Source organism: Felis catus, chromosome C2, assembly GCF_018350175.1.
Source record: "Felis catus isolate Fca126 chromosome C2, F.catus_Fca126_mat1.0, whole genome shotgun sequence".
NCBI lineage: Eukaryota > Metazoa > Chordata > Mammalia > Carnivora > Felidae > Felis > Felis catus.
The window spans coordinates 114,281,238-114,304,573 of NC_058376.1; the positions used below are offsets into that span (position 1 = coordinate 114,281,238).

Consider the following 23,336-nt stretch of genomic DNA (forward strand, 5'->3'; position numbering starts at 1 on the left):
GTGTGGAGATTTGGACTTTGGAATGAACGCCATGTGGGTGGTCAGTGAAGCCAATAGCATCACTGAGATTGCCTTAGTCAGCCAATATTCAGTGAGCACTTATTAAGTGCCAGGCTATGTGGCAAGTCTTGAAGGAACTTTCTTTTTAGTGAGGACATGAAAAACAAAAAAGTCCAAACAAGAAAAATGATTTAAAGTACTGATGATAGGAGCTATGAAGAAGTTAAAATAAAGTCATAGGATAAAGACTAAAGGAGTTGGGGGGCAGGGGGCAGGGAGCAGTGGTGGCCAAGAGGGTCCTTTGTGAGGACATGATGCTTGAACTGAAAACTGAATAGGGACACTATCCTGTGAAAAGCTGGATGAAGACCCTTTGAAGCAAAAGAAATTACAAGTCTTCAGGTCTTGAGATGGGAGTAGACGTAGTGTGTCTGAAGGACAGGTGAAAGGTCAGAGTGGCTGGGACAGAGTGAGTGAGCCAGACAGGAAGGAGATTGGGTTTTATCCCGGGGGAATGTGTAGAGAAAGAAAAGAAGTCTGAGGAAAGAAGATTCCTAAAAAACACCAGCCTGAAAGACAAAGGGTATGAGGTGCTACCTAGCGTAGACCAGGAGAGAGTAGACTTTTGAGGAGCAAGTGACAAATTCTCCAGCAGCAGGATGCCTGGGTGGCTCAGTCAGTTGAGTGTGTGACTCTTGATTTCAGCTCAGGTCATGATCCCAGAGTCTTGGGATCAGGCTGCATGCTGAATGTGGAGCCTGCTTGGGATTCTCTCTCTCTCTTCCTCTGCCCTTCTCCCCTACTTGCACTTCCTCTCTTTCCCCATTAAAAAAAAAAAAAATTCTCCAGTGGCAATGAACACATTACTTTCATGTTCATAATACAGAATATCTATTTTGTGAAGGATAAAACAAAAGGATCATTCAACTCCACCCACAGCCTGCTTGTAAGCTAACGGCCCCAAAAGCCCATTAGTCCTGTCACAGTTTCTTCAGTTTCCTTTTCCAACATACTGGCTTCAGTTGACATGGTGATGTATAAATTTTTTTAATGTTTGTTTATTTTTGAGAGAGAGAGAAAGAGTATAAGCAGGGGAAGGGCAGAGAGAAAGGGGGACACAGTATCCGAAGCAGACTCCAGACTCTGAGCTGTCAGCACAGAGTCCAATGTAGGGCTAGAACTCACGAACCGTGAGATCATGACCTGAGCCAAAGATAGATGCTTAACCGATTGAGCCATCCAGGCGCCTCTACATGGTGAAATATATGTCAGCACGGAATCAATATCCACAGGACTATTTTAAGATAGGTGCAAAAAAGTATTGCAGCTTATATGCAATTGCTGTGCAGCTGGGAAAACGGAAGTGCACAGAAGTTAAATGGCTTTTCCAAGTGACTGCAGGCCTAAGCTAAAAATAGCATCCCTGTCTACTTAGTCCAAGGTTACTTTTCGATTTGCATCTAGCTTGTGCCTCTGTTGAAGAAAGCTATCTTTAGAAGTTTTATGGATTTCCAAACCACAGTGATAGACTGGGATGATTAACTGCCTCTCTTGATCCACAGGCACAACACTTCGTTTGGACGTCTGGGATGGATGGAAGGAATTTCTGATGGGTTGTCTTCTGGGACAAAAACTTAAAGTCCAACGCTATTTATCAAATGAAGGACCAGTACTCAAGTACGGAGATAAGACAAATGCTAAATTAAGTAATTTTTACTGAACTTCCATGGGACCTTGAGCCATCAATTCACTCTACAGCTGGAGTGCCGCACCATGCCAATTCCACTTAGCATGAATTAACCTGAAATTATTATTGAGATATTTGCTGGAAAAAGATAGCAGGGATGTCACCAAGGCTGACTGCCTTTGGTGATGGATTGCAATTCAGGTAGACTTTCCTCAGGAAACACTAACTATTTAAATAAGTGATGTCAGTTTGGTTTGGAAATCAGACTTTTAACAGCACTTTGAAAGCCCGTCAGAATAAGTACCTTGCCACCCTCATATTCAATTATCCTAAAAAGCACTGATTGCTAACTGATTGGCTGAAACATTGGCTGCCTCTCCCTAAGCTCCCAAGGAATTTTTCAAACTGCTTTTAATACAAGCCTTCATACTTCTGCCATACATGAACACGTGTGACTGGGGCAGTGGATGGTAGGCTCAGAGAAGCAGGTGGTCATTTTAATGCATCTCTGCAGTCAGCAGCTTCTCATACATGTAAGTTGCATTACTCTTTAGGTTTTAATTCGATGGTATTTTAGGACAGGGACCCCTCCTGGTGATTCAGTCTTGCTTTACAGAAGCCCACACACCCAGCAAGAGCTCTAAGGGCTCTAAGAAGTGACAGAATAGAAAACAGCTTCTGTGATTGTATATAATATTCAATATTCTGAATTAATTTCTATTTAGAGATAGTGATACTTCCCTTTTTTCATGTTCTAAATCCAAAGAAATGGCTGTATTGCATTGTTACTTTAATAGTGCATATTTATTGAGTACTTTTTAACAAGACACTGTGTTACATGTATTACCTAATTTTGTACTTAGAACAATTTTATGAGGTAGATACTCTTTTATCACCAATGTCACACAGCTAGCCAGGGCACAACTAGATACCGAATCCTAACAATTTAATTCTAATGCTCAGATGCTTAACCATTCCACTTGACTTAATCCTTAAGTAAAATCTGAGGAGGGTGAGCAGTGGGGGATGTGGCTGTGTGCCTGCTTTAGACCCTGCCCCCAATGTACACCCATGCACATGGCTCAGCTGACCCGGCTGGGCCCACAGGCTCACTCAGTTCCAGGCCTTATCGGCTCTGGTGATGGGTTTCCAGACTGCAATCTCCCTGCCCACACTATCTGTAGTTCTCATCATGCTGAAACACACACACACACACACACACACACACACACACACACACACAGGAACCGGATGGACAAAGGCACACAGGAGAGGAGGGGAAAAAGAGAAAAAAAGACCTATCAGCTCAGAGAATATACATGATCAGGCTAAAAAGCTCCTTTTATTCTGTCACCCAATCAGCAATCATCTATTGAGCATATACCACACATGATCCTAGGAATATACCAATAAACAAGATACGGTCCCTGCCTTCAACCTTACAATCCAGTAAAGGAAACAAAAAAACAAGTAACAGTGTGCGTTGGTGGTATAGTGGTGAGCATAGCTGCCTTCCAAGAAACACGTCACCAATTCCTGGAGAAGCAGAATTGCAAAATGATTAGGGACACAAACTCCAAGGCCCTTCTGCCTAGGTTCATAGCCCTACTCCCCAAGTGTTTAGTGTGTAAACTTGGGCAAGTTATACAGTCATCCTGTACTTGTTTCCTTCTTGAGGAAAAGGGAGTAATAATTGCATCTGTCTCACAGAACTGTTTCAGAGATTGTGTGACTAAATCATTGGAATTTAGAGGGCTGGTTGGCACATGGAAAGCGGGACATAATTGCTACATGCTGTTGCTATCACCATTCAGTATGAAAGTGTCATGGCATGGATACAGTCATGATCCATGATATTGGATTGGGAATGTATACAGTGGGCAACTAACTAGACTTAGGGGGTCAGGTAAAGCATCCTGAGAAAGGCAACTGAGGTCTGAAGGGCTGATACTTAGGCAAATGGAAGGGAGGAAAAAAAAAAAGATATTCCAAAATTGATGGAACCACATGAACAAAGTCCCAGGGGGCAAGAGAATAGCTTCAAAGAACTGAAACAAGTTCCACATGGTAGGTCATGAAGTGAGAGGGAGCTAGTGGCCGGAGGCTAGAAGGATAAGGAGAGGTCAGCTCTTGCAGGCACCTGTAGGAATGTGAAGGAACTTGGGCTTTACCTTTTAAGTGCTGGTGAGACATTGAAGGTAGAGAAAAGCCATGATGAGACCTGCATTTTAGAACATTGCTCCAGTTGCAGTATGAGGAATAGAGGCAGGCAGGGGACAGGGAGATAGGCAAGAGGTAACAGTGGCCTGAACGCAGCTTATGACAGCAGAGGTGTGGCTAAGAAAACTCGACTGTGAAAAGATACATTTAGAAGATAGAATTAGTTAGTCTAGGTAACAATATGAAAGCAAAGACCAGTTAGTTCATCCAAGAGGGACTCTTCTCCCCAAAATAAGAAAACTGATCACATTCAGAGATGCTGATTTGCGCTAATGAATTTTGGGGGGAAAAATGATGTGTGAACCAAAATGCCACTGTATTAAGGCATAACTCTAATTAGTTATAATCTAACTGTGGGTCCTGGAGACCCACATGTTCTGAGAAGGTCATCTCCTCATACAGGAAAATTACACAGGAAGCCGCATACACATCAAAAGATGGTGTGGTGAGCATGTAATCAGAGAGAGGAGGGTCAGTTGGTTTTGGATGTAGGTGGTTTTGGATGATGCCAGGCAAGCTTGTCTCCATCTCTATAATGGGGTCCGATAGCCCTGCCCAAGTATATCCTGGACAATACTTAGTGGACTCTGTCTAGGTTTGCCTCCCTAATTCTTATTTCTCTGAACAGCCCCCACCAGTCATTCAACTTATGCTTTATGGGGTATTGGAGGGATAGTAGGAAGGCCAGTGTAGCTCTAGGACAGTGACAGGGAAGGGGGTTGTGGAAAGTGGGGCAGGAGAGCGGGGCAGGGGCCTGATTGTCAGAGGCCTTGTAGGTCAAGGTGAGGAGTTAGGATTTCAATTGCAATGGGATGCTATTGGAAGGTTCGGAACAGAGGATAAACTATCTCCCGTTTCGGGAATAAAAAGGTCACTGAGCGCTGTGTGAGGAAAAGCCCGTAGGGAAACACAAGGAAGTGGGAGACAGTTAGGAGACTATGGCACTGGTGCTGGTGGGAGTGCAACGTAGTGGTTTAGATCTGAATAGCAGTAGAGACTTTGAGAAGTCAGAAAATAAGGGCTGATGGTAGAAAAAACAAACATAGAAATCCATATTTTTTTCAACGTTTTTTTATTTATTTTTGGGACAGAGAGAGACAGAGCATGAACGGGGGAGGGGCAGAGAGAGAGGGAGACACAGAATCGGAAACAGGCTCCAGGCTCCGAGCCATCAGCCCAGAGCCTGACGCGGGGCTCGAACTCACGGACAGAGAGATCGTGACCTGAGCTGAAGTCGGACGCTTAACCGACTGCGCCACCCAGGCACCCCAGAAATCCACATTTCTAAAATGTGCTGGATTTCTTCTAGTACTTTCCCAATTAATATAAAGGTTACTGTTTTCACTGGGACTTTGAGTTTCATAAAAAAGAAAACCACTCCAAGGAGCCCACTTTGAATTATTTGCCTGTGCATAATGGGATAATCTATACAAGCAGGATCTGTGCAGTTTAAGCTGTATATTACCATACACCTTTCCTGAGAACATTCTATGTAAAAGTTAAGAAGAAATAAATATCTTAACCAGTATGTTTTGTAACTACATTATCAGTTTGCTGACTTACTAAACACCCACTCCCACTTGTTTCATTCATTCAGGTATCAGAAAAAGGTAGCCCTCTTCATCGCCGCCTTCTATGGGTACATCGAGCTCACTGAATGGGCCCTGAAGCAGGGCGTGCGGCCCGATGAGGCTGTCGGTGTTCACCCCTATCGAGCATGGTGCCATGAAGCCCTTCATGCAGATGTCTCTAAATGCCCCATTCATGCAGCTGCAGAAGCGGGCCAACTGTTGATTCTGAAGGCCTTTGTCAACTGCAGCGTGCTGTGCCTGGAATGTAAAAACGCAGCGGGGCAAATCCCCCTGACCATCGCATTTAAACACAAGCATAAAGACTGTGTATTGTATTTATTGAGCAAAATGTGGTCCACGGTTTCTTTTTCAAAAATATCAGTTCCCATGAGGATTTATATTAAAATAAAACAATGGGTCCTCAAAGCTCAGAGTCACAACCTTAATAAAAGCCAGCTTTGCGGCGCAAGGGTCCTTGGGGCAAAAGTTGGAGACACTGTGATGGTGGATGGTTTCACCACACCACAAATGACCTCCAAGGGCTGGCATAAGGCTCAGAACAAGGACTCACAAAGCACTGTGGGTAAGCTACCACCTCTCAAGGAAGAAACTGCAAGCAAGAAACCTGTCAATCCTTTGGCAATTTCACAGCAGATCACAAGACGACAAACCTTGAAATTACCTCCACCGGTAGATGCAAATACGTTCTTTAAATTACAAAGACAGCAACAACAAAATCAGAAAAAAATTACTGTTGCAGCTAAGAAAAAAGAAAAGTTCATAAAAAATACATATCTCCCCCAAATCCCCCTCCCTCCAGTTTCAAGAGTGGGCTATTCACACCCATCTTTTTACTATGCAACACCCAGTGCTGACTTTTTACTCAAATCGTCCTTTGCGTGCTTCTCAGAGCACAGTGGGAAGACTCCAAGGGAGAATGCCATCTACTGCTTAGCCGTGGCCAGGTAACGTTTTCTCTTTAAATACATAAGGACAAACCTTTAATAGGGCCGCTCTAGGGCAGGAAGTGGTCCATGAAGTCCTACCATGCCATATAATGTAATACAGGTTGTACGAATGCATCAGTATCCAGCTTCAAGGACCTCATCTTAGCCTTGTGTCTAGGACAAAATGAACTGATTTTACTGGCCAATCCAATCTGTGTAGTATCTGTGTAGTAAAAATCATTTTACTCCTCAGGTTTTCAGAAAGAAAAGAGACAGTAGAAAGAGTTGTATCAAATAACAAGGTCTGGGGCACCTGGGTGGCTCCGTTGGTTGAGTGTCCAACTCTTAATTTTGTCTCAGGTCATGATCCCAGGGAGTGAGCCCTGCATTGGGCTCCGCCCTGAGCATGGAGCCTGCTTGAGGTTCTCTCTCTGTCTCTCTCTCTGTCTCTCATTCTCTCTCTCTCCTTCCCTCTATCCCATCCCCCACTCACATGTTCTTTCTCTCTAAAAATAAAATAAAAATAACAAGGCCCCTTGACTCTTTTTTTTAACTAATAAGAAATTGTTAATAATTAAAGGGAGAAGGGAGAGACTTGAAATGGGGGAGAGACACATCAAAAGTGTCATGGAAGACTGGATGGTAATGAAAGTGGAAGGAAAGAAAGGAACAAGTGAATAACAGACTGAACCATTAAAGACTTCAGCTGACTTACTGCGCAAGATATATTGGTTGGGAAAGATCTATATTGGACAGGGTGATAGAGTTGATGTTAATATTTAAGGTCAGCTTAAAAAGTAATCCATTGTCACATTTAAAGACAAAAACCAGTGTATCAGGAGTGGACTTTCCAGGCACATTCATTTCATAAGATAAAATTTGACATATTGGTCATCAGATTTCACTGAAAACACAACTCTGATCAGATCTCAGGTCCCATCCATTACTTATGTGGTTTTTTTGCGTTCTAATATTACAGTAGAATATAGATTTATGAGTTGTTTTCCCCCTTACTCAATATAATGAAAAGGAAAGAAAAAAAACAAGGCTAGATTGTTTCAGTTGCCTTTCAGTATTTGTCTTTATTTCCACTCTACTTTATTTCAGCTAAGCTGTTGCCACCTAGTGGTCAGAGTAATTGGGCTATAAAACTGGCAAAATTTGGGACAGCACAATGAAACTAACTGCTTAACAACTTTAATTTTCATAATTCGTGAGCTATCTCTGACTAGAATGTATAAGAGATAACCTAAAATTCTAGAAAAATACCGAAGAAAATTATTAATTGAAAACATTGGGGTGCCTGGGTGGCTCAGTTGGGTAAGCATCAGACTCTTGATTTCGGCTTGGGTCATGAACTCGTGGTTGGTGAGCTCAAGCCCCACATTGGGCTCTTTGCTGACAGTGAGGAGTCTGCTTGGGATTCTCTCTCCTTCTCTCTCTGCTCCTCCCCTGTGCATGCGTGTGCGCAAGAGCGCTCTCTCTCTCTCAAAATAAATAAACATTAAAAAATTATATAGTTATCTTAAAATCATGCTGTAAACATAAGAAAGGAAGCACTGATTAGTTTTATCAATAGATGTACATTAGAAATCCAAAGATGCGCTTTTAAAACATTCTTAAGTGCTTATTATGTCCCAGTGAAGTGCTAGGCAGAATGCAAACATGCAAAGGTAAAGCAAGGAGTTAATCCAGAACATTAATGATGAATGAGGCAAACTTGGATGGAGTTCAAATATTTGAAATACTAAGGTAATTTTATGCAAGATTGCTTCTGATGGGGCTCCTGGGTGGCGCAGTCGGTTAAGCGTCCGACTTCAGCCAGGTCACGATCCCGCGGTCCGTGAGTTCGAGTCCCGCGTCAGGCTCTGGGCTGATGGCTCGGAGCCTGGAGCCTGTTTCTGATTCTGTGTCTCCCTCTCTCTCTGCCCCTCCCCCCGTTCATGCTCTGTCTCTCTCTGTCCCAAAAATAAATAAAAAAACGTTGAAAAAAAAATTAAAAAAAAAAAAAAAGATTGCTTCTGATAGAATTGGTGGAAGCCCTTTAAATTTCAAGAACTTTGCCAGACAAAAAGGGTGGTGGTAAAGAAAAGGAGCCAGGTACAGGTGCCAACATGGTCAAAGGCACTGCTTTATGAAAGGGTAAGAGAGAAATTTAGTTTTCAAAGAAGTCAGCAGATCTGCAAAAGGCATTTTAGGGGACAGGGAGAAACCGGCTGAAGGTGAAACTAGCAAGGTAGACTGCACCTGCATGGAGAAGCGTCTTGGGTGCCCAAGTGGAGAGTGTGCTTCTTGTAAGGAAGTAGGTAGGAAGATCACGGAAGTTCTTTTTTTTTTTTTTTTTTTTTTTTTAATCAGACAAGTCACATAATCAGTTTGTGTTTATTCTGGAAGATGTATCTGGTGGAGATGTGTGTTAGAGTCACTGGGAAGAAGTCTTATTGAAGCTGTGGAAGGCCTACAGTAGAGTTAGGAGGCTTCAATAAAGGAAGCAAAGAATGATAAAGACCTGGACTAGAGCAGAAATAGTAGGGAAGAGGAGAAAAGCCAAATATGACAGATACTTCTGAGGAACAATCTGCAAACTTTGATTGCTAATTAGATGTAGAAGTAGAGAGAGAAGGAGGAATTGAGTTTTATTTCTAGAGTTAGACATGGTGAGGAGATAGCAAAGTCACTGTGTTATTAGAGCAAGGATACTGAAGGGAGCAGGTTTAGAAAGAAGATAAAAGACATGGAAATTGGAAGTGTCAGTCAGGATTTAGGAGTCATAGATATGTGAGTTGAAGCAATTAGTAAATAAGGCCTCCCAGGATGAGGGTGCAGAGAGAGAGGAAGACAAAAAGGGCAGAACCTCAGAGGACCCCTCTAAAGTAAATCACATTTGGGATGCCTGGGTGGCTCAGTTGGTTAAGATCTGACTCTTGGTTTCGGCTCAGGTCACGATCTCATGTTTTTGTGGGTTCAAGCCCCGTGTCCAGCTCCATGCTGAGGTGCGGAGCCTGCTTAGGATTTTCTGTCTCCCTCTCTTGCTGCCCCTCCCCCACTTGCACAATGTCTGTCTTTCTCAAAATAGATAAGTAAACTTAAAAAAAATAAAGTAAATCACATTTATATCCTACAAAGTAGGAGTAATGATATTCAAATCTACAAGTCCTTATTAGCATATAGTCAGGGAATAGCTACTATAAAACATTAAATTTCACTGCATTTCAGTTAAAGCCTATTTAATATCATTTTTTTGAATTAAAAACTTTTTTTTTTTTAATTTTAGAGAGAGTGTACAAGCAGGGGAGAGAGGCAGAGGGAGAGAGAGAGAATCTTAAGCAGACTCCACACTCAGGGCGGAGCCTGATACAGGACTGAACCCTTGACACTGAGATCATGACCTGAGCCAAAATCAAGAGTCTGACACTTAACTGACTGAGCCCACCCAGGCTCCCCAAGGCTATTTAATATCTTATCAATGAAAAATAACATGTTTCTGTTGGGGAGGAAAAGGAAGAGAAGGGAGACACCAGAGAATATATCATCTATATAAGGATGCCTGGGGATATAGAAAAAGGTTCAAGCTAGAGAATTCTGTACGACATTGAGTGGTTTTCTGATTCTAGGTGTGAGTGCTAAATTTCTAGTATTGCTTGGGAAAATAACACTTCCACTGCTTCACAAGGAACCAGTTTCAGAAAGATTCCAACTTTCTGTTTTTTAACCTATCTGTGTGAGAAGATAAACTAGCCACAGTTACAAAATGAACCTTAAGATTTCTATCATTTCAGCCACAAACAGGGACAAGATTGGACTTCCTTACAATTTTTTTTGTCTTGTTTTCTTGCAGTGCCTTTAAAGAGAAACGATGGCTTCAGCAGTTAGGAATAGCAAGAGTTCTAGCCAAAAAGAGCATTTCTAACCTGACCACACAAGGAGGCCTGACAGCGTGTGAAAATCCTCCAGAAATTGTGCTTTGAAGAGTCATGACAACCTCAGTTTGGGCAAAGACCTGATCAAACACAACCTTCAGTTCTAATGTTAACATTTCAAGTAATTAATGCTATAAGTTCTAATAATAGTTCTAATGCTACACAACTATCAACAGGATATTTAATATCTAACACCAGGTTTTCTTGAATTCCATCACTGGCAGTGAACATTCCAGGCATGTGTTTTGCATAGTTTGAGAAAGAATCTATAAGAAATGGAAGGTAGTAGTCGCCTTACAGAGTAGGAAAACTGGAAGGATGGGAACCAAGAATGGGGGTGAGAACTTTTACAGTTTCTCTTTTTTTGTTTTCCTGGGTTTATTTTTAATGCTTTCTTTTTTTTTAAACCATATTAATGTAGAACATAATAAACATAAATTCATTTTAAAAGTAGGACGGTTACAAACATCCTCCTACAAAAGTCAAGTTCTGGTCTTAGATATCTTTTGAACTTCTGCTAAAACATCGCTTTCCATTAATTTTTTTAAATTGACACACACAGTGAATTGCACAAATCTTAAACATAAGATTCTATGGCTCTGACAAATATATACATCAATATAACCAATACCCCAGTCAAGATGCAAATACTTCCATTTCCCCAGAAAGTCTCTCCAAGCTCCTATAACTAAGCCCATCCTAATCCCCTATAGGCATCCACTTCTCTGATTTCTGTATCCATGCATAAAGTTTTCTAGTCAAAGAAATCATATGACTGGTCACTTCTGTTTGCTTTTGTTGCTCCGTGTAATATTTATGCTGTTGCATGTATCAATAGCATATTCTTTTCTCTCTCTCTGTAGTGATATTCTTTTTCATTCCTGGTATTGGTAACTTTTGCTTTCTCTACTTTTCTTTTTGTCATAAAGAGTCTTGCTGATGACTTATTGTTATTAAACATAAGTGGTTTTTATCAATTTTAATAGTTTAGTTTTTACAGTGAACTATTCCTTTTAATTCTTTCTATTGTATATTTGTGTTCTAATTTGTTTCTTTTTTTTTTTTTTTTACAGTTTTTACTTCTCTGATTAAAATTTTCATCTGTCATCCAATGTTTTGGACATATTATTCATAGTTATTTTGGAGTCCAGGTCTAATAACTCCAATATCTCTACTTCCTTCATTCAGATCTTTCTTTGACTTTTCTTTATTACCTAGTATATTCCATTGTATGGATACACCATAATTTATCTGTTCAGCTGTATGTGTATTTGGGTTGCCTATACTTCTGCGTTATTGTGAATAAAACTACTATGAATATTATTGTAAAGGTCTTTTCCTGGACATAAGCTTTCATTTTTCTTGGGCAAATACCTAGGAGTGGAATTATTGGATAATATATTGGGTAAGTGTATATTTAACATTATAAGAAATTGCATAACAGTTCTCCAAAGTGGTTTTATGATTTTATACTCCCATTAACAACGTACAAATGTTCTGATTGTTTCACACACTTGTCAAAATTTGGTGTCATCAGTGTTTTTGATTTTGTTATTCTAGTGGATTTGAAATGACATTTCATTATGGTATTAATTTACATTTCCTTGATGACTAATGATACTGCAGGCTTTTTCATGTGCTTATTGGTCATTTGTATATCTTTTGGTGAAGTATCAACTCAAGAGTTTTGCCCATCCGAAATATTGGGTTGTCTTTTAATTATTAGTTTATTGGAGATTTTTACATACTCATGACACAAATTCTCTGTATGATACAAATACATACAGATATATGGATTGCAAATATTTTTCCACAGGCTGTGGCTCACTTTTTCATTTTATTAATGGTGCCTTTTGACGAATGAAAGTTTTTAACTTTGATGAAGTACAATTTATCATTTTTTTTCTTTTATGGCTAACGTCTTCCATTTTCTCTTTAAGAATCCTCTGCCTATCTCAAAGTTGTGAAGACATTCTCGTATGTTTTCTTCTAGAGGTTTCATAGTTTTCGTTTTTACGTTAGGTCTATAGTCCATCTTGAATTATGTTTGTGTGTGTAATATGACGTGAGCATCAGGATTCATTTTTTCCCCCTGTTTATCAAATTGCTGTGGCACCAGTTGTTGAAAAAAACCATCTTTTCTCTCATTGAATTACCTTGGTATCTTTGTCAAATATCAGTTTACAATACTTATGGATCTATTTCCAGACTCTCTATTTTGTTCCATTGATCTACTTACTTATAATTATACTACACCACGCTGTCTTAATTACTATAGTTTTATAGTGGGCTTTGAAATCAGGTAGTATGACTATTCCAGCTTTGTTCTTCTTTTTCCAAGTTTGTTTTGGCTTTTCTTAGTCCTTGCATTTCCATATAGATATTTTTTTATTTTTTTAACATTTATTTATTAAAATAAATGTCTCTAAAGAGATACAGAGCGAGAAAGAGCATGAGTGGGGAAGGGGCAGGGAATGGGGGGGGGGACACAGAATTGGAAGCAGGCTTCAGGCTCCGAGCTGTCAGCACAGAGCCCAACATGGGGCTCAAACCCACAGACTGCAAGATTATGACCTGAGCCGAAGTTGGACGCTCAACTGACTGAGCCACCCATGTGCCCCTTTCCATATAGATTTTTAAATAAAATTGTCATTCTCTATACAAAAACCTGTTGGGATTTTGATACGGCACAAGTAATATCTTAATAATATCGAATCTTGCAACCCATGATGTATTTCTCTATCCATGGTATATGTCACCATTTATTTATATCTTCCTCTATTTCTTTCATCATTTTTTTTTTAGTTTTTGGTGTAAAACTCTTGTTAAAATTTTCTTTTTAAATTTTTAATGTTTTTATTTATTTTTGAGACAGAGAGAGACAGATCATGAGCAGGGGAGGGGCAGAGAGAGAGGGAGACACAGAATCCGAAGCAGGCTCCAGGCTCTGAGCTGTCAGCACAGAGCCTGACGCGGGGCTCAAACTCACGGACTGTGAGATCATGACCTGAGCTAAAGTTGGATGTTTAACTGACTGAGCCACCCAGACGCTCCCCCTAAAGTTCATTTTTAAAAAATACCTTTAAGTTTCAAGTTAGATATTTGGAGTTGGGCCACATAGAAGATTAATGTAAAAGAAAATACAAAGATGATGCCAACGAGATATAAGGCAGTATGTGTATAAGTGCTAGTTCATTGTAGAGGCAAGAAGGGATAGATAGTAACTGGAAGAGGACCCAGGTTCTGGGGCACTGGTAACATTATATTTCTTGATCTGGGTAACTAGGTGTGTTCAATATGAGAAAATTCAACAAAAAAAGTATTTTTTATCTTTTCCATTTTCTGTACCTATTTTATAATCCAATTGAAAAGGTGAACTAAAATAATTTTTAAAAAATCAAAGGAACTAATTCATGCATTTTGCGCCAGATTCAGACCCATGAGAGGGCAATCCATGTGAGTGATGGGTATGACCAGGCTCTTATCCTCTTGACAGTATGTATGCTGAACCGAACTGCAATTCCTTGCAGAAGATGATAATATTTTACATAACATTGAAACACAGCCAAGGAAATTCTGGTGCAAAGATTCTGGGGCTGGGATGTCTGAGAAGGAAAAAGGAATGTGGGGTATCTCAAGGAAAAGGAAAGTGGATGAGGCGGAGGGAAATAGAAAAATAAGGAAAGCATGCGAGAGGACAATTGATATGAACCCTTTTTCCCTGCCAAAATCAAATGAAAAAATACTGAGTATACTTTCTTCACTTTAGCCCCAGAAGTAAAATGGCACGAAGTGACTTTAAGACCTTACGTACTTACAATGTAATACAGTTGTAAAGCATTAGTATTAGCACGTATAGGCATACCCTGGGACACTTAGCCTGAATCTTATTGGAATCAGAGTTAATCAGTTAATCAGTAGAAGTTGCTACCTTCTCTGTGGGGTTCCAAATCTTTTTGTTCAAACCTCAAGTATTAGCTTATCATACTCATATTGACTTCACCTAATTGTCCCCCTCAATTTATTGTCATTGTGTAGAGGGAAAGACATTGTTTTGTTCACCTCCAAACTGCCAAGGCATAGCATATGCTTGCACCTTTGAGTAATTGCTCAACAAACATTTGTTGCATCAAATGAATGGATTTTAGGATGACTATGCACACAGAATTCTCAAAGATTTGGGCACATAAAATCTTCTATAAAATAGAAATGCTCCAGTTTGCAAATCTTCCAGTTGTTTAACATTAATTTATTGTTTAATTTGATCATTAAAATAAATTTCTTGGGGTTCCTGGGTAGCTCAGTTGGTTAAGTGTCCAACTCTTGATTTTGGCTCAGGTCACAGTCTCACTGTTCGTGAGTTTGTGCCCTGCACTGGGCTCTGTGCTGATGGTGCAGAACCTGCGTGAGATTCTGTCTCCCTCTCTCTCTGCCCCTCCCCAGCTTGCTTTCCATCGCTCTCTCTCAAAATAAATAAATAAATATTTAAAAATCAATTCCTTAATGTGAACTTATTAATTCATTTAAGCATGATAACAGCCCTGTATGGCACAGAAGGGCAATCATCATTAAAACACCCGTGGAGATGACACTAAAGTAAAGGAGACAATCAAGTGAAGTCAATACAGTATAATGGGGCACCTGGGTGGCTCAGTCGGTTGAGCGTCTGACTCTTGATTTTGGCTCAAGTCAGGATTCCGGAGTTGTGGGATTGAGCCCCAGCTTGTGGAATCACGCCCTATGTTGGGCTTCGTGCTGAGCATGGAGCCTGCCTAAACTCCTCTCTCTCCCTCTTCCTCTGCCCCTCCACTGCTTGCATGCACACTCTCTTGCTCTCTTTCTCTCTCAAAAAAAAAAAAAAAAATCAAGAGGCTAAGTTTATAACATTTAAAAACAACTTGTTGGAGGCCTTATAGGTAGTAAGTATGAAAGCCAGATCTGGAATCTAGACTTCAGATTTTTCATTCAGGTAATTTCCTCTAAACTATGATATGACATTTAGTAATAAAACATTGCTCTGGGGGTGCCTGGGTGGCTCAGTTGGTTGAGCATCCGACTTCAGCTCAAGTCATGATCTCACAGCTTGTGAGTTCCAGCCCCACATCAGGCTCTGTACTAACAGCACAGGACCTGGAGCCTGCTTCTGATTCTGTGTCTCCCTCTCTCTCTGCCCCTCCCCTGCTCATGCTCTGTTGCTCCTGTCTCAAAAATAAATAAACATTTACAATATTTTTTTTAAAAAACAAACAAAAAAAAAAAACGTTGCTTTGTAAATTATCCCAGAGAGTTCTAACTCCCAGGCTGTTTCCCCCCAGCTATAACTTGGCTTCTTGACCACTTTCTTTGGCCACTCCATTCTGTTACTTCTATTCACCACCTTCACCCCCGCCACCCGCATTTTTAGTCCCTGAGATCACAGGGAAGAAAGGCTATATCATATTGGCATAGTATTATATCTACTTGTAGATTCATTTAGGCATTTCTTATTCCCCATGGATGTATGATTCTTGAAGTATCTCCTTTGTGCCAGCTGAAACTGGTTCTTACTGCAATGATCCCCTCATTAACCCATGGATTCACTACAATCTTTGACATGTGTCCATTATATATTTGTCAAAAAATCATGATTTTACTTTTTTCCGAAAACTATTCTTAAATAATAGACATTTTCTCAATTAGGAATAAAAGCTTCTTCAGGAAACGATGCTATTTTTGCTGATCTCCAACTTACAGTCTAAGAAAATATTGTGCTCTCTCTGCAAATGCTGCTTCAAGACCTAACTGACAAATTTAAAGACATTCCTTTCTGTGCCCTTCCTTTCTGTGGAGGAACAATTGAAACAATTGTTCCTCATTGTTTCACATTGAAACAATTTCCATGTGAAGGACAAGGTACACACAGCAAACAGAGCTAAAACAACTTCCAATTTTCATTTCTGCCCAGGAGATAGTATAGAGAGAATTATCTCAATCCCTACATATAACAATAGATATGAAATCTCTCTCTACTCCTTCTCTTTCCCCCCACCAACTTCCCCACCAAGGGGGGTGAGATTTGAAAAGTCCTGTTCCTATCAATTGGCAATTCCATAGTCTCCGATATTTGAACCACAGCAGGTGAGAAGAAAAAGCTGGGAAAAGACCCAAATTTTCACACTGTCTCAACACATAAAGATAAAAATATTGTTCTGAACTCTGCAAGCATCAGTCATTGTTGTCATCATCATCTTTTTTTTTTTTAATGTTTATTTATTTTTGAGAGACAAAGAGAAAGAGAGAGCACACAAGCAGGGGAGGGACAGAGAGAGATGGAGACAGAATCCCTAAAGCAGGCTCCTCGGGCTGTCAGCACAGAGCCCAATGCTGGGCTCAAACCCACACACCGTGAGATCCTGACCCGAACCAAAAACGAGAGTCAGAGGCTTCAACCAACTGACCCACCCAGGCACCCCTTGTCATCATCATCTTTATCTTAATTCATAATCACTCATAGAAATTGTTACAAACCTTCAGGTTTCAGCCTGCTGTGTAGAATGATGGGCTTTGGAGCAGGTCGTCAAGGGATCTGACCCTCTCATTCCAGCTGTGTCTCTGGCTTATGTGATCTTTGGAGCTTTGATTCGTCATCTGTAAAAACGAGGTCATAGCTCTTGAGCGAATTAAATAAGATCAATCAAATAAGAAAACATATACAAAAACTCTGTGCAAACTAATAGCTCTGTAAAAGTTAGTTTCAGTCGCTTGACCTTTCTCTGTTTCCTTATCCCTCATGGGAACAATAATGGTACCTACCTCATAGAATTCTTCTCAACTCTAAGTAAGTAAATACATGTAAGAACATTTCCTGATACAGTGCTTAATACATGTTAGCTATTGATATTATTCATGTAGGCTCCACATGGGGGCGTGTCGGATTTTAAACGTCGTTTCATCTTCCACGGAGCATGGCACCGCGCATCCACCAGGCTACGTCTTTTCAAAACGATTTGCTAGCGGAAGAATCTTCCAACTCCAGAATACACCACAGGCGGGCGTTCGAGTGTAGGACTCAGGCCGGAACCCGAAGCTGGGGATGTGGAGAAGCCGGAGCTTCTTTGCGTTTGGACGCTGGCCCCGGAAGTGGAGAGGGCGGGGTCAACACTGCCGAGTAAAGTCCTCTGACTTGGGAAGATGCTGCTGGACCTTTCGGAGGAGCATAAAGAACACCTGGCCTTTCTGCCGCAAGTGGACAGCACGGGTCAGGGGACGCGGCCGCGGAGGGTGGTGTTCTGTGGTCTGGGGGGGGGAACAAGGGGTGTGCCCGGCGCTCACGGTCTCCTGGTTTCCCTTGCAGTGGTCGCCGAGTTTGGGCGGATTGCGGTGGAATTCCTGAGGCGAGGCTCGAACCCCAAGATCTACGAAGGCGCCGCCAGTAAGCCTGGGAGGGGCACTTCGCGGGGAAGTGCGGGCCATTCTTTCGCACCCTGGAGAGATAGGGGTTTTTGCAAGCTCCAATGGTCTAGTTCTCCTTGTGGTAGAATAAAAGCAGAAAGGCTCTTCAGGGCGCAAATCCTGCCCATCCCCTAAGTAGTTTTGAGATTTTTAAAGCTTCTATTAAGTCGGTGTTGTCATCCGTAAAATGGACATACTACCATCTGCCAGAGATACTATGATGCTTAAATGCACCAAAGCGTGTGAAATAGTTGGGTGAGCCATTAATATCATGCAAGTGTTTGCTTATAATTAGTTCAAATATCCGCTTTTGCTGCAGTATTGTTTTTTCCCTGCCGGACAGGGTAGTTTCTGAGATTGTCAGCCCTTGAATTCCACTTACGCCAGACTTGAAGTAGCTGAATAGTCAACAGAAGGACTAAGTAAGGACTGTATGCCCGATGCTAGTCTGTCTCCACGGGTCTGCATTTTGAAAAGAAGGTTACACGGCGGCAAATACCCAAAGCATTTGTCCAACAGTGGAGAATGAACAGGAGTCTATTACTAAGTCATTATTTTTCATCGTAGTGTTTGCAAATATGGAATAATGGATAATATTTATTCCTAAATAAGAATTTGAATAAAAGGATAAATATCACACAATAATTTATTTGCTTTTTCTTCTTTTTTCCCAGGAAAACTAAATGTGAGCAGTGACACTGTCCAGCATGGTGTGGAAGGATTAACATACCTCCTCACTGAAAGCTCAAAGCTTATGGTAAGGGCTTCTGTGGAGTGTTTGTATTTCTTCAACCTTAAAAAGCTCCAGTATACTCTGCATCATAGCCTCATAGCCCTGGCAGGCACCTGCTTATTTTAGTAATGTTGTTAATGGTTTATAATTGATTTAGTGAAGCCATGCCTAAACAATATGGCTGTAATGTGATCTGCTGGTATGAAAGCCTCTTGCTAGTATAAATTAGAATTCCCTCTAATTCTGCATGTTGTTAAGCCATATACAATAGTGGGTATCCTAGGAAGGGGGAGGAATAAATGATTTTTTTATTTTTATTTTTTATTTTTTTGCATATTAGCAGTATCTGACTTGACGGAGAATAGGAGAGAAACTGGGCATTTAAAAAAATTTTTCTTTAACGTTTATTTATTTTTGAGAGACAGAGACAGAGCACGAGTGGGGGAAGGGGCAGAGAGGGAGACACAGAATCGGAAGCAGGCTCCAGGCTCTGAGCTGTCAGCACAGAGCCCAACATGGGGCTCAATCCCATGAGCTGTGAGATCATGACCTGAGCTGAAGTCAGAGGCCCAACCGACTGAGCCCCCAGGCACCCTGAGAAACTGGGCATTTTAATAATTCTTTTTATGCTTTAATACAAGTATTTTTATGTATCAGAAACTCAGACTTCAAAATAGTGGGTAAGAGTTATCTCTATAAAGGATGTTGTTTCTTTTACCAGGCAGAAAAGAATTAGGAGATATCATATTCTTTTGTGTATATCAAATATTTTAGCATTTCTAGACAAACATAAATTTGATGTTCTGTTAAACTTGATTCACTTTCAGATTTCTGAACTGGATTTCCAAGATTCTGTTTTTGTTCTGGGATTCTCTGAAGAATTGAACAAATTATTGCTTCAGCTTTATCTAGACAACAGAAAAGAGATCAGAACTATTCTGAGTGAATTGGCACCAGACCTTCCCACTTACCACAGCCTTGAATGGAGACTAGATGTACAGGTATGGTTTTTTTCCCCCCCACCTGACAAACTATAAGATTAATTTTGGTTCTATGTCCTCAGGCTTATTGTATTCTTTACCACCTTAACTGAACTTTGGTTTGAAACTTTATTTTTTTAATGTTTATTCTGAGACCATTTTACAAATAGTTCATTTTCTGATATGCTTAATGTGTTTACATCAGTTTCACTTGCAAAGTTTGTAACAAATAGGTTCTTTTGGTAAGGAGATGGTCATGCAAATTTTTAAAGCGGTATTTGATTTTTAAAAACTTTTATGCCTAAGCAAAACATACGTGGATTAAAGTGCATACGTCATTGTATAGCTCAGTGAATTATCACATGGTAAAAACACCCATAAAACCAAGACTTGCCCATGACAGGCACCCCAAAAGCATCCTCTTTGCTTCTTACCAATTCTCCTTCTTTCCTTTCCAAAGGTTAACGAGCACCCTGACTTCAAATACATAGATTACTTTCACTTGTTCTTTAACTTTCTATATATGAAATGATTCAGTAAATATTCTTTTGGGTCTGGCTGCTTTTACACATTACGTTTGTAAGATTCAGTCATTTGCAAAGCCACATTGATAACCGAAAGGGAGTTCTCAGACTCTTGTATGTAGCCCTTTATCAAGCAGTGACAGCTAATAGATGTTTATTGAATGTCATCACTTGCTGATTAGAGCTGTGCCAAATGCATTGGTACACAAAAGAAGTATGAGACATTTTCTCAATTGGAAAAGATGCTATATACTCAGGGATATTAGGTGTTCTCAAAATAACTAGTAATTACAGATAGTTATAAGTTACTGGAGGGGGGGAATATAGTTGTATACATAAAGTTACAGCTATGTACTGTACTTCACAAACATAGCTTAGGTCATTCAGTGGATGCTTGCAGAATCCAGGAAAACTTCAACAAAAGGAGGTAAAATTTCAGAAGGGTCAATAAATAGAGAAAACCAGGGTTAATGTTCTTGGAAGAGGAGGCAGCATAAGCATAAGGGAATGAGCTTTGAATAGGTTGCACACTAGTTCCCAAACTTGACTGCATATTGGAAAGGCCTGGATAGTCTTAAAATATTTTCGTATCTATGTTCCGCCCCCAGAGATTCTGCTTTATTGTTAAGGGGTTTGGTCCGAGCATCAGAATTTTTTAGAGTTCCGCTTGTTACCCAGGTAATTCTAATTTGCAATAAAGTTTGTAAATTACTGTTACAGTGGATTCTTCCTGATTTGAATGGTGGTAAGATGGTCCAAACAGGATACAGAAATTCAGTTAGAGGGTTTAGCAGTTATAATCCAGTGTAATGAGTGCTTGAATAGGTATAAACACAGGGTATGGTATAAACCAGATTGTAGGCTCTATGAGGGCAGGTACTGTGTCTTGTTCAGTACTGTGTCCCCAGCACAATGCCTGGTACATAATAGGCATTCAGTGCTGAATATAAAAAAAGGTGGGGGAGGGTAAGTAGCTTCTTAAATTATTTATCAAATATTTCTTGTACAGTTACCATGTGTTAGGTATTGTGGACTTAAAGAATCAGACACGGTTCGTGCTCTTGGAGACATCATAAGCAGCAAATCCTGTGGGGCTATGGGAAGGAGGAGGTCACTGTGGCCAAGCTTCTATGTTTAGGTCTTTTCATAATAACCAGGTGGAGGAGATGTGAGATGGTCATGTTTATGAGATTCAGTAGTAATTTATCTTGTAAATCTTTAGCTCTCTCTTGGGTGTGGGTAGTTTCTGACTTTTGGGTTCTGGTAGCCCATAGAAGTTATTTTTTTGGCTTTATCGATTTGCATTGAGTTTTTCCATTATGAAGACATTTTTAGAAATTAGAAACAAGCAACTGAATTTTCTAAAACTTGGGAGAGCTCATTTACCCAGTGCAATGGGTTTGAATAGTGTGTTACTGCAAGAACTAATATAGTTTAAAGTTGAGTGTATACTGAATGAATATTGCTTCATGTGGTAAAATGCGTTTAAGGGGTAAAAAAGCTACTTAGAGAACTAATTGATTTTCTGAGCTCATTAGTCAAAATTATTACCAGGGATTTTAATTGGCGTAGATTCTTTATAGGAGGAAGACTTGTCAGATGAAGATCAGCTGAATTGCTAGGAAACTAGTGACAAGTTACAGGACATTTCATTTTTGAGTAACTGATTTGTCTCATGGACACTGGTAGTGAATGGACAATTACCATCTAATTGTGCAGTTGCTTATGAGAAATACATTAATCATCATAGTTCGGTTTCTAGTAGAAACATTTCCCTTCATAAATTGCCAGCACAATTAATGCACTTAATAACATAAGTAAATTGAATGCATCTGAGATTGGTGAGGGACGATTTACCTTTAGGACTGATCCATTTAAATTGCTTTTGTTATTTTTACAAAGAGAAGGACAGAACATAAGTCCTAATCAGGAACCTTGTGGGCTACTGTTCTTTATCCTGTAGTACTGTCCTTGAAATTCATTTCTGAGAAAAAAAATCAGGTCTAAATATGTCTTACTAGGTGTTTGTTAGGGATGTTGTATAACCTTCATCTGGAAATTTTAAAGAATGATATAGATGCTTATTTGTAAAGGATATTAATTTAGATATTATGTTGTGTAAAAGTTTGAGGATAGATTGAGTCTTTGGATGAAAAATTTATGGTTTATACACCTAGATACATTTGGTCCCTGTCTATCAAGGCAGATATAGAGGAAAAAGAAGTATAAACAATGTGTAAGTGAATCAATAAGTAGTATTGTCAGTCATCATATTTATAGTTTACCTATCTTTCATATCTATAATTTTCTGTACTGGAGAAATGATCTTAAAGAGACACTTTAACTTATAAGTATCTGTATTATTTTGGGGACTGGCTCACTCAAGGGGATTGATCTGTTGTTTCCAAATTATTTTTAGACATTAAATTTCAGTATCTTGGGTTCTTTTGGAAGCCAGATCACCTAGAATTAATTGGAAGAAGTTATTAGTCATAATATTCTGTGTTGTGGTATAAATTAATCCTGAAATCTCAGGGTTAGATTTTTGCTCACTCGGAAGTCTCTTCAATTGGGCTTCTTGTCCTTTTGACGTGACTCCCATAATTTTAGGTAACAATCTTGCTTTCCTGTATAGCAAGATGTTTTAGGCTCAATCTTGCACAGTTGTTGTCCCAGACCTCTAATCAGTTACTCCTTTAAGGAGCTCCTGGCTCCTTTTAAGGAAGAATGGTCTTTAGAGAACAGTTGGTGCTAGAGCTAAATGCCTTCGCTTTCAAGTTAGCCATTGTTTCTAGTAGTTTCCTTTTTTTTCTTTTAAAAATATGTCGATAGTACTTTTTTAAAAAATTCAGAATATATCATACAAATAAAGATTATAGATAAATCAGTTTAAAGAATAATAGTAAAACAAGTACCCATTGCCAAGCTTAAGAAATACACTGAGGGGTACCTGAGTGGCTCAGTTGGTTAAACATCTGACTTAAGCTCAGGTCATGATCTCGATGTTCATGGGTTCGAGCCCTGCGCCAGGCTCTTTGCTGACAGCCCAGAGCCTGGAGCCTGCTTCAGATTCTGTCTCCCTCTCTCACTGCTCCTCCCCCCACTCGCACTCTGTGTCTCTCTTTCTCAAAAATAAATAATTTAAATTTTTTTTTTTTAAAGAAATACAATGAAACCATCTGTGACCTACCACAGTTACAACCCCTCACACTTCCCTGAGGTAACCATTTTCCTGAATTTGATGTTAATCCTTTCTTTATAGTTTTTGGGTTTTTTTCCCCATTTGGCAAGTGAGTACTTTATCTTTTTTTAATTTTTTTTAA

At 39.9% G+C, this 23,336-nt stretch overlaps 3 protein-coding genes across 3 annotated transcripts in view; 2 read left to right on the forward strand and 1 right to left on the reverse strand.

Moving 5' to 3' along the window:
• The window catches only part of ANKUB1 (ankyrin repeat and ubiquitin domain containing 1), a 30,353-nt gene extending 19,485 nt beyond the window's left edge, over positions 1–10,868 (forward strand). The window contains exons 4-6 of the mRNA XM_045037452.1: positions 1,563–1,677; positions 5,505–6,443; positions 10,264–10,868. Coding sequence (XP_044893387.1) covers positions 1,563–1,677; positions 5,505–6,443; positions 10,264–10,393 — 1,184 coding nt within the window. The 3' untranslated portion in view covers positions 10,394–10,868. The remainder of the gene's footprint in view (positions 1–1,562; positions 1,678–5,504; positions 6,444–10,263) is intronic.
• Positions 1–17,292, reverse strand: part of RNF13 (ring finger protein 13) — a 209,229-nt gene extending 191,937 nt beyond the window's left edge. Inside the window, exons 1-2 of the mRNA XM_045037444.1 lie at positions 17,138–17,292; positions 16,853–16,972 (exon numbers count right to left, since the gene is read on the reverse strand). The gene's annotated coding sequence lies outside the window, so the exon portion shown is untranslated. The remainder of the gene's footprint in view (positions 1–16,852; positions 16,973–17,137) is intronic.
• A 137-nt stretch (positions 17,293–17,429) lies between these two features.
• COMMD2 (COMM domain containing 2) overlaps positions 17,430–23,336 on the forward strand; it is a 7,895-nt gene continuing 1,988 nt past the window's right edge. Inside the window, exons 1-4 of the mRNA XM_003992016.6 lie at positions 17,430–17,582; positions 17,679–17,756; positions 18,451–18,533; positions 19,337–19,510. Coding sequence (XP_003992065.1) covers positions 17,516–17,582; positions 17,679–17,756; positions 18,451–18,533; positions 19,337–19,510 — 402 coding nt within the window. The 5' untranslated portion in view covers positions 17,430–17,515. The remainder of the gene's footprint in view (positions 17,583–17,678; positions 17,757–18,450; positions 18,534–19,336; positions 19,511–23,336) is intronic.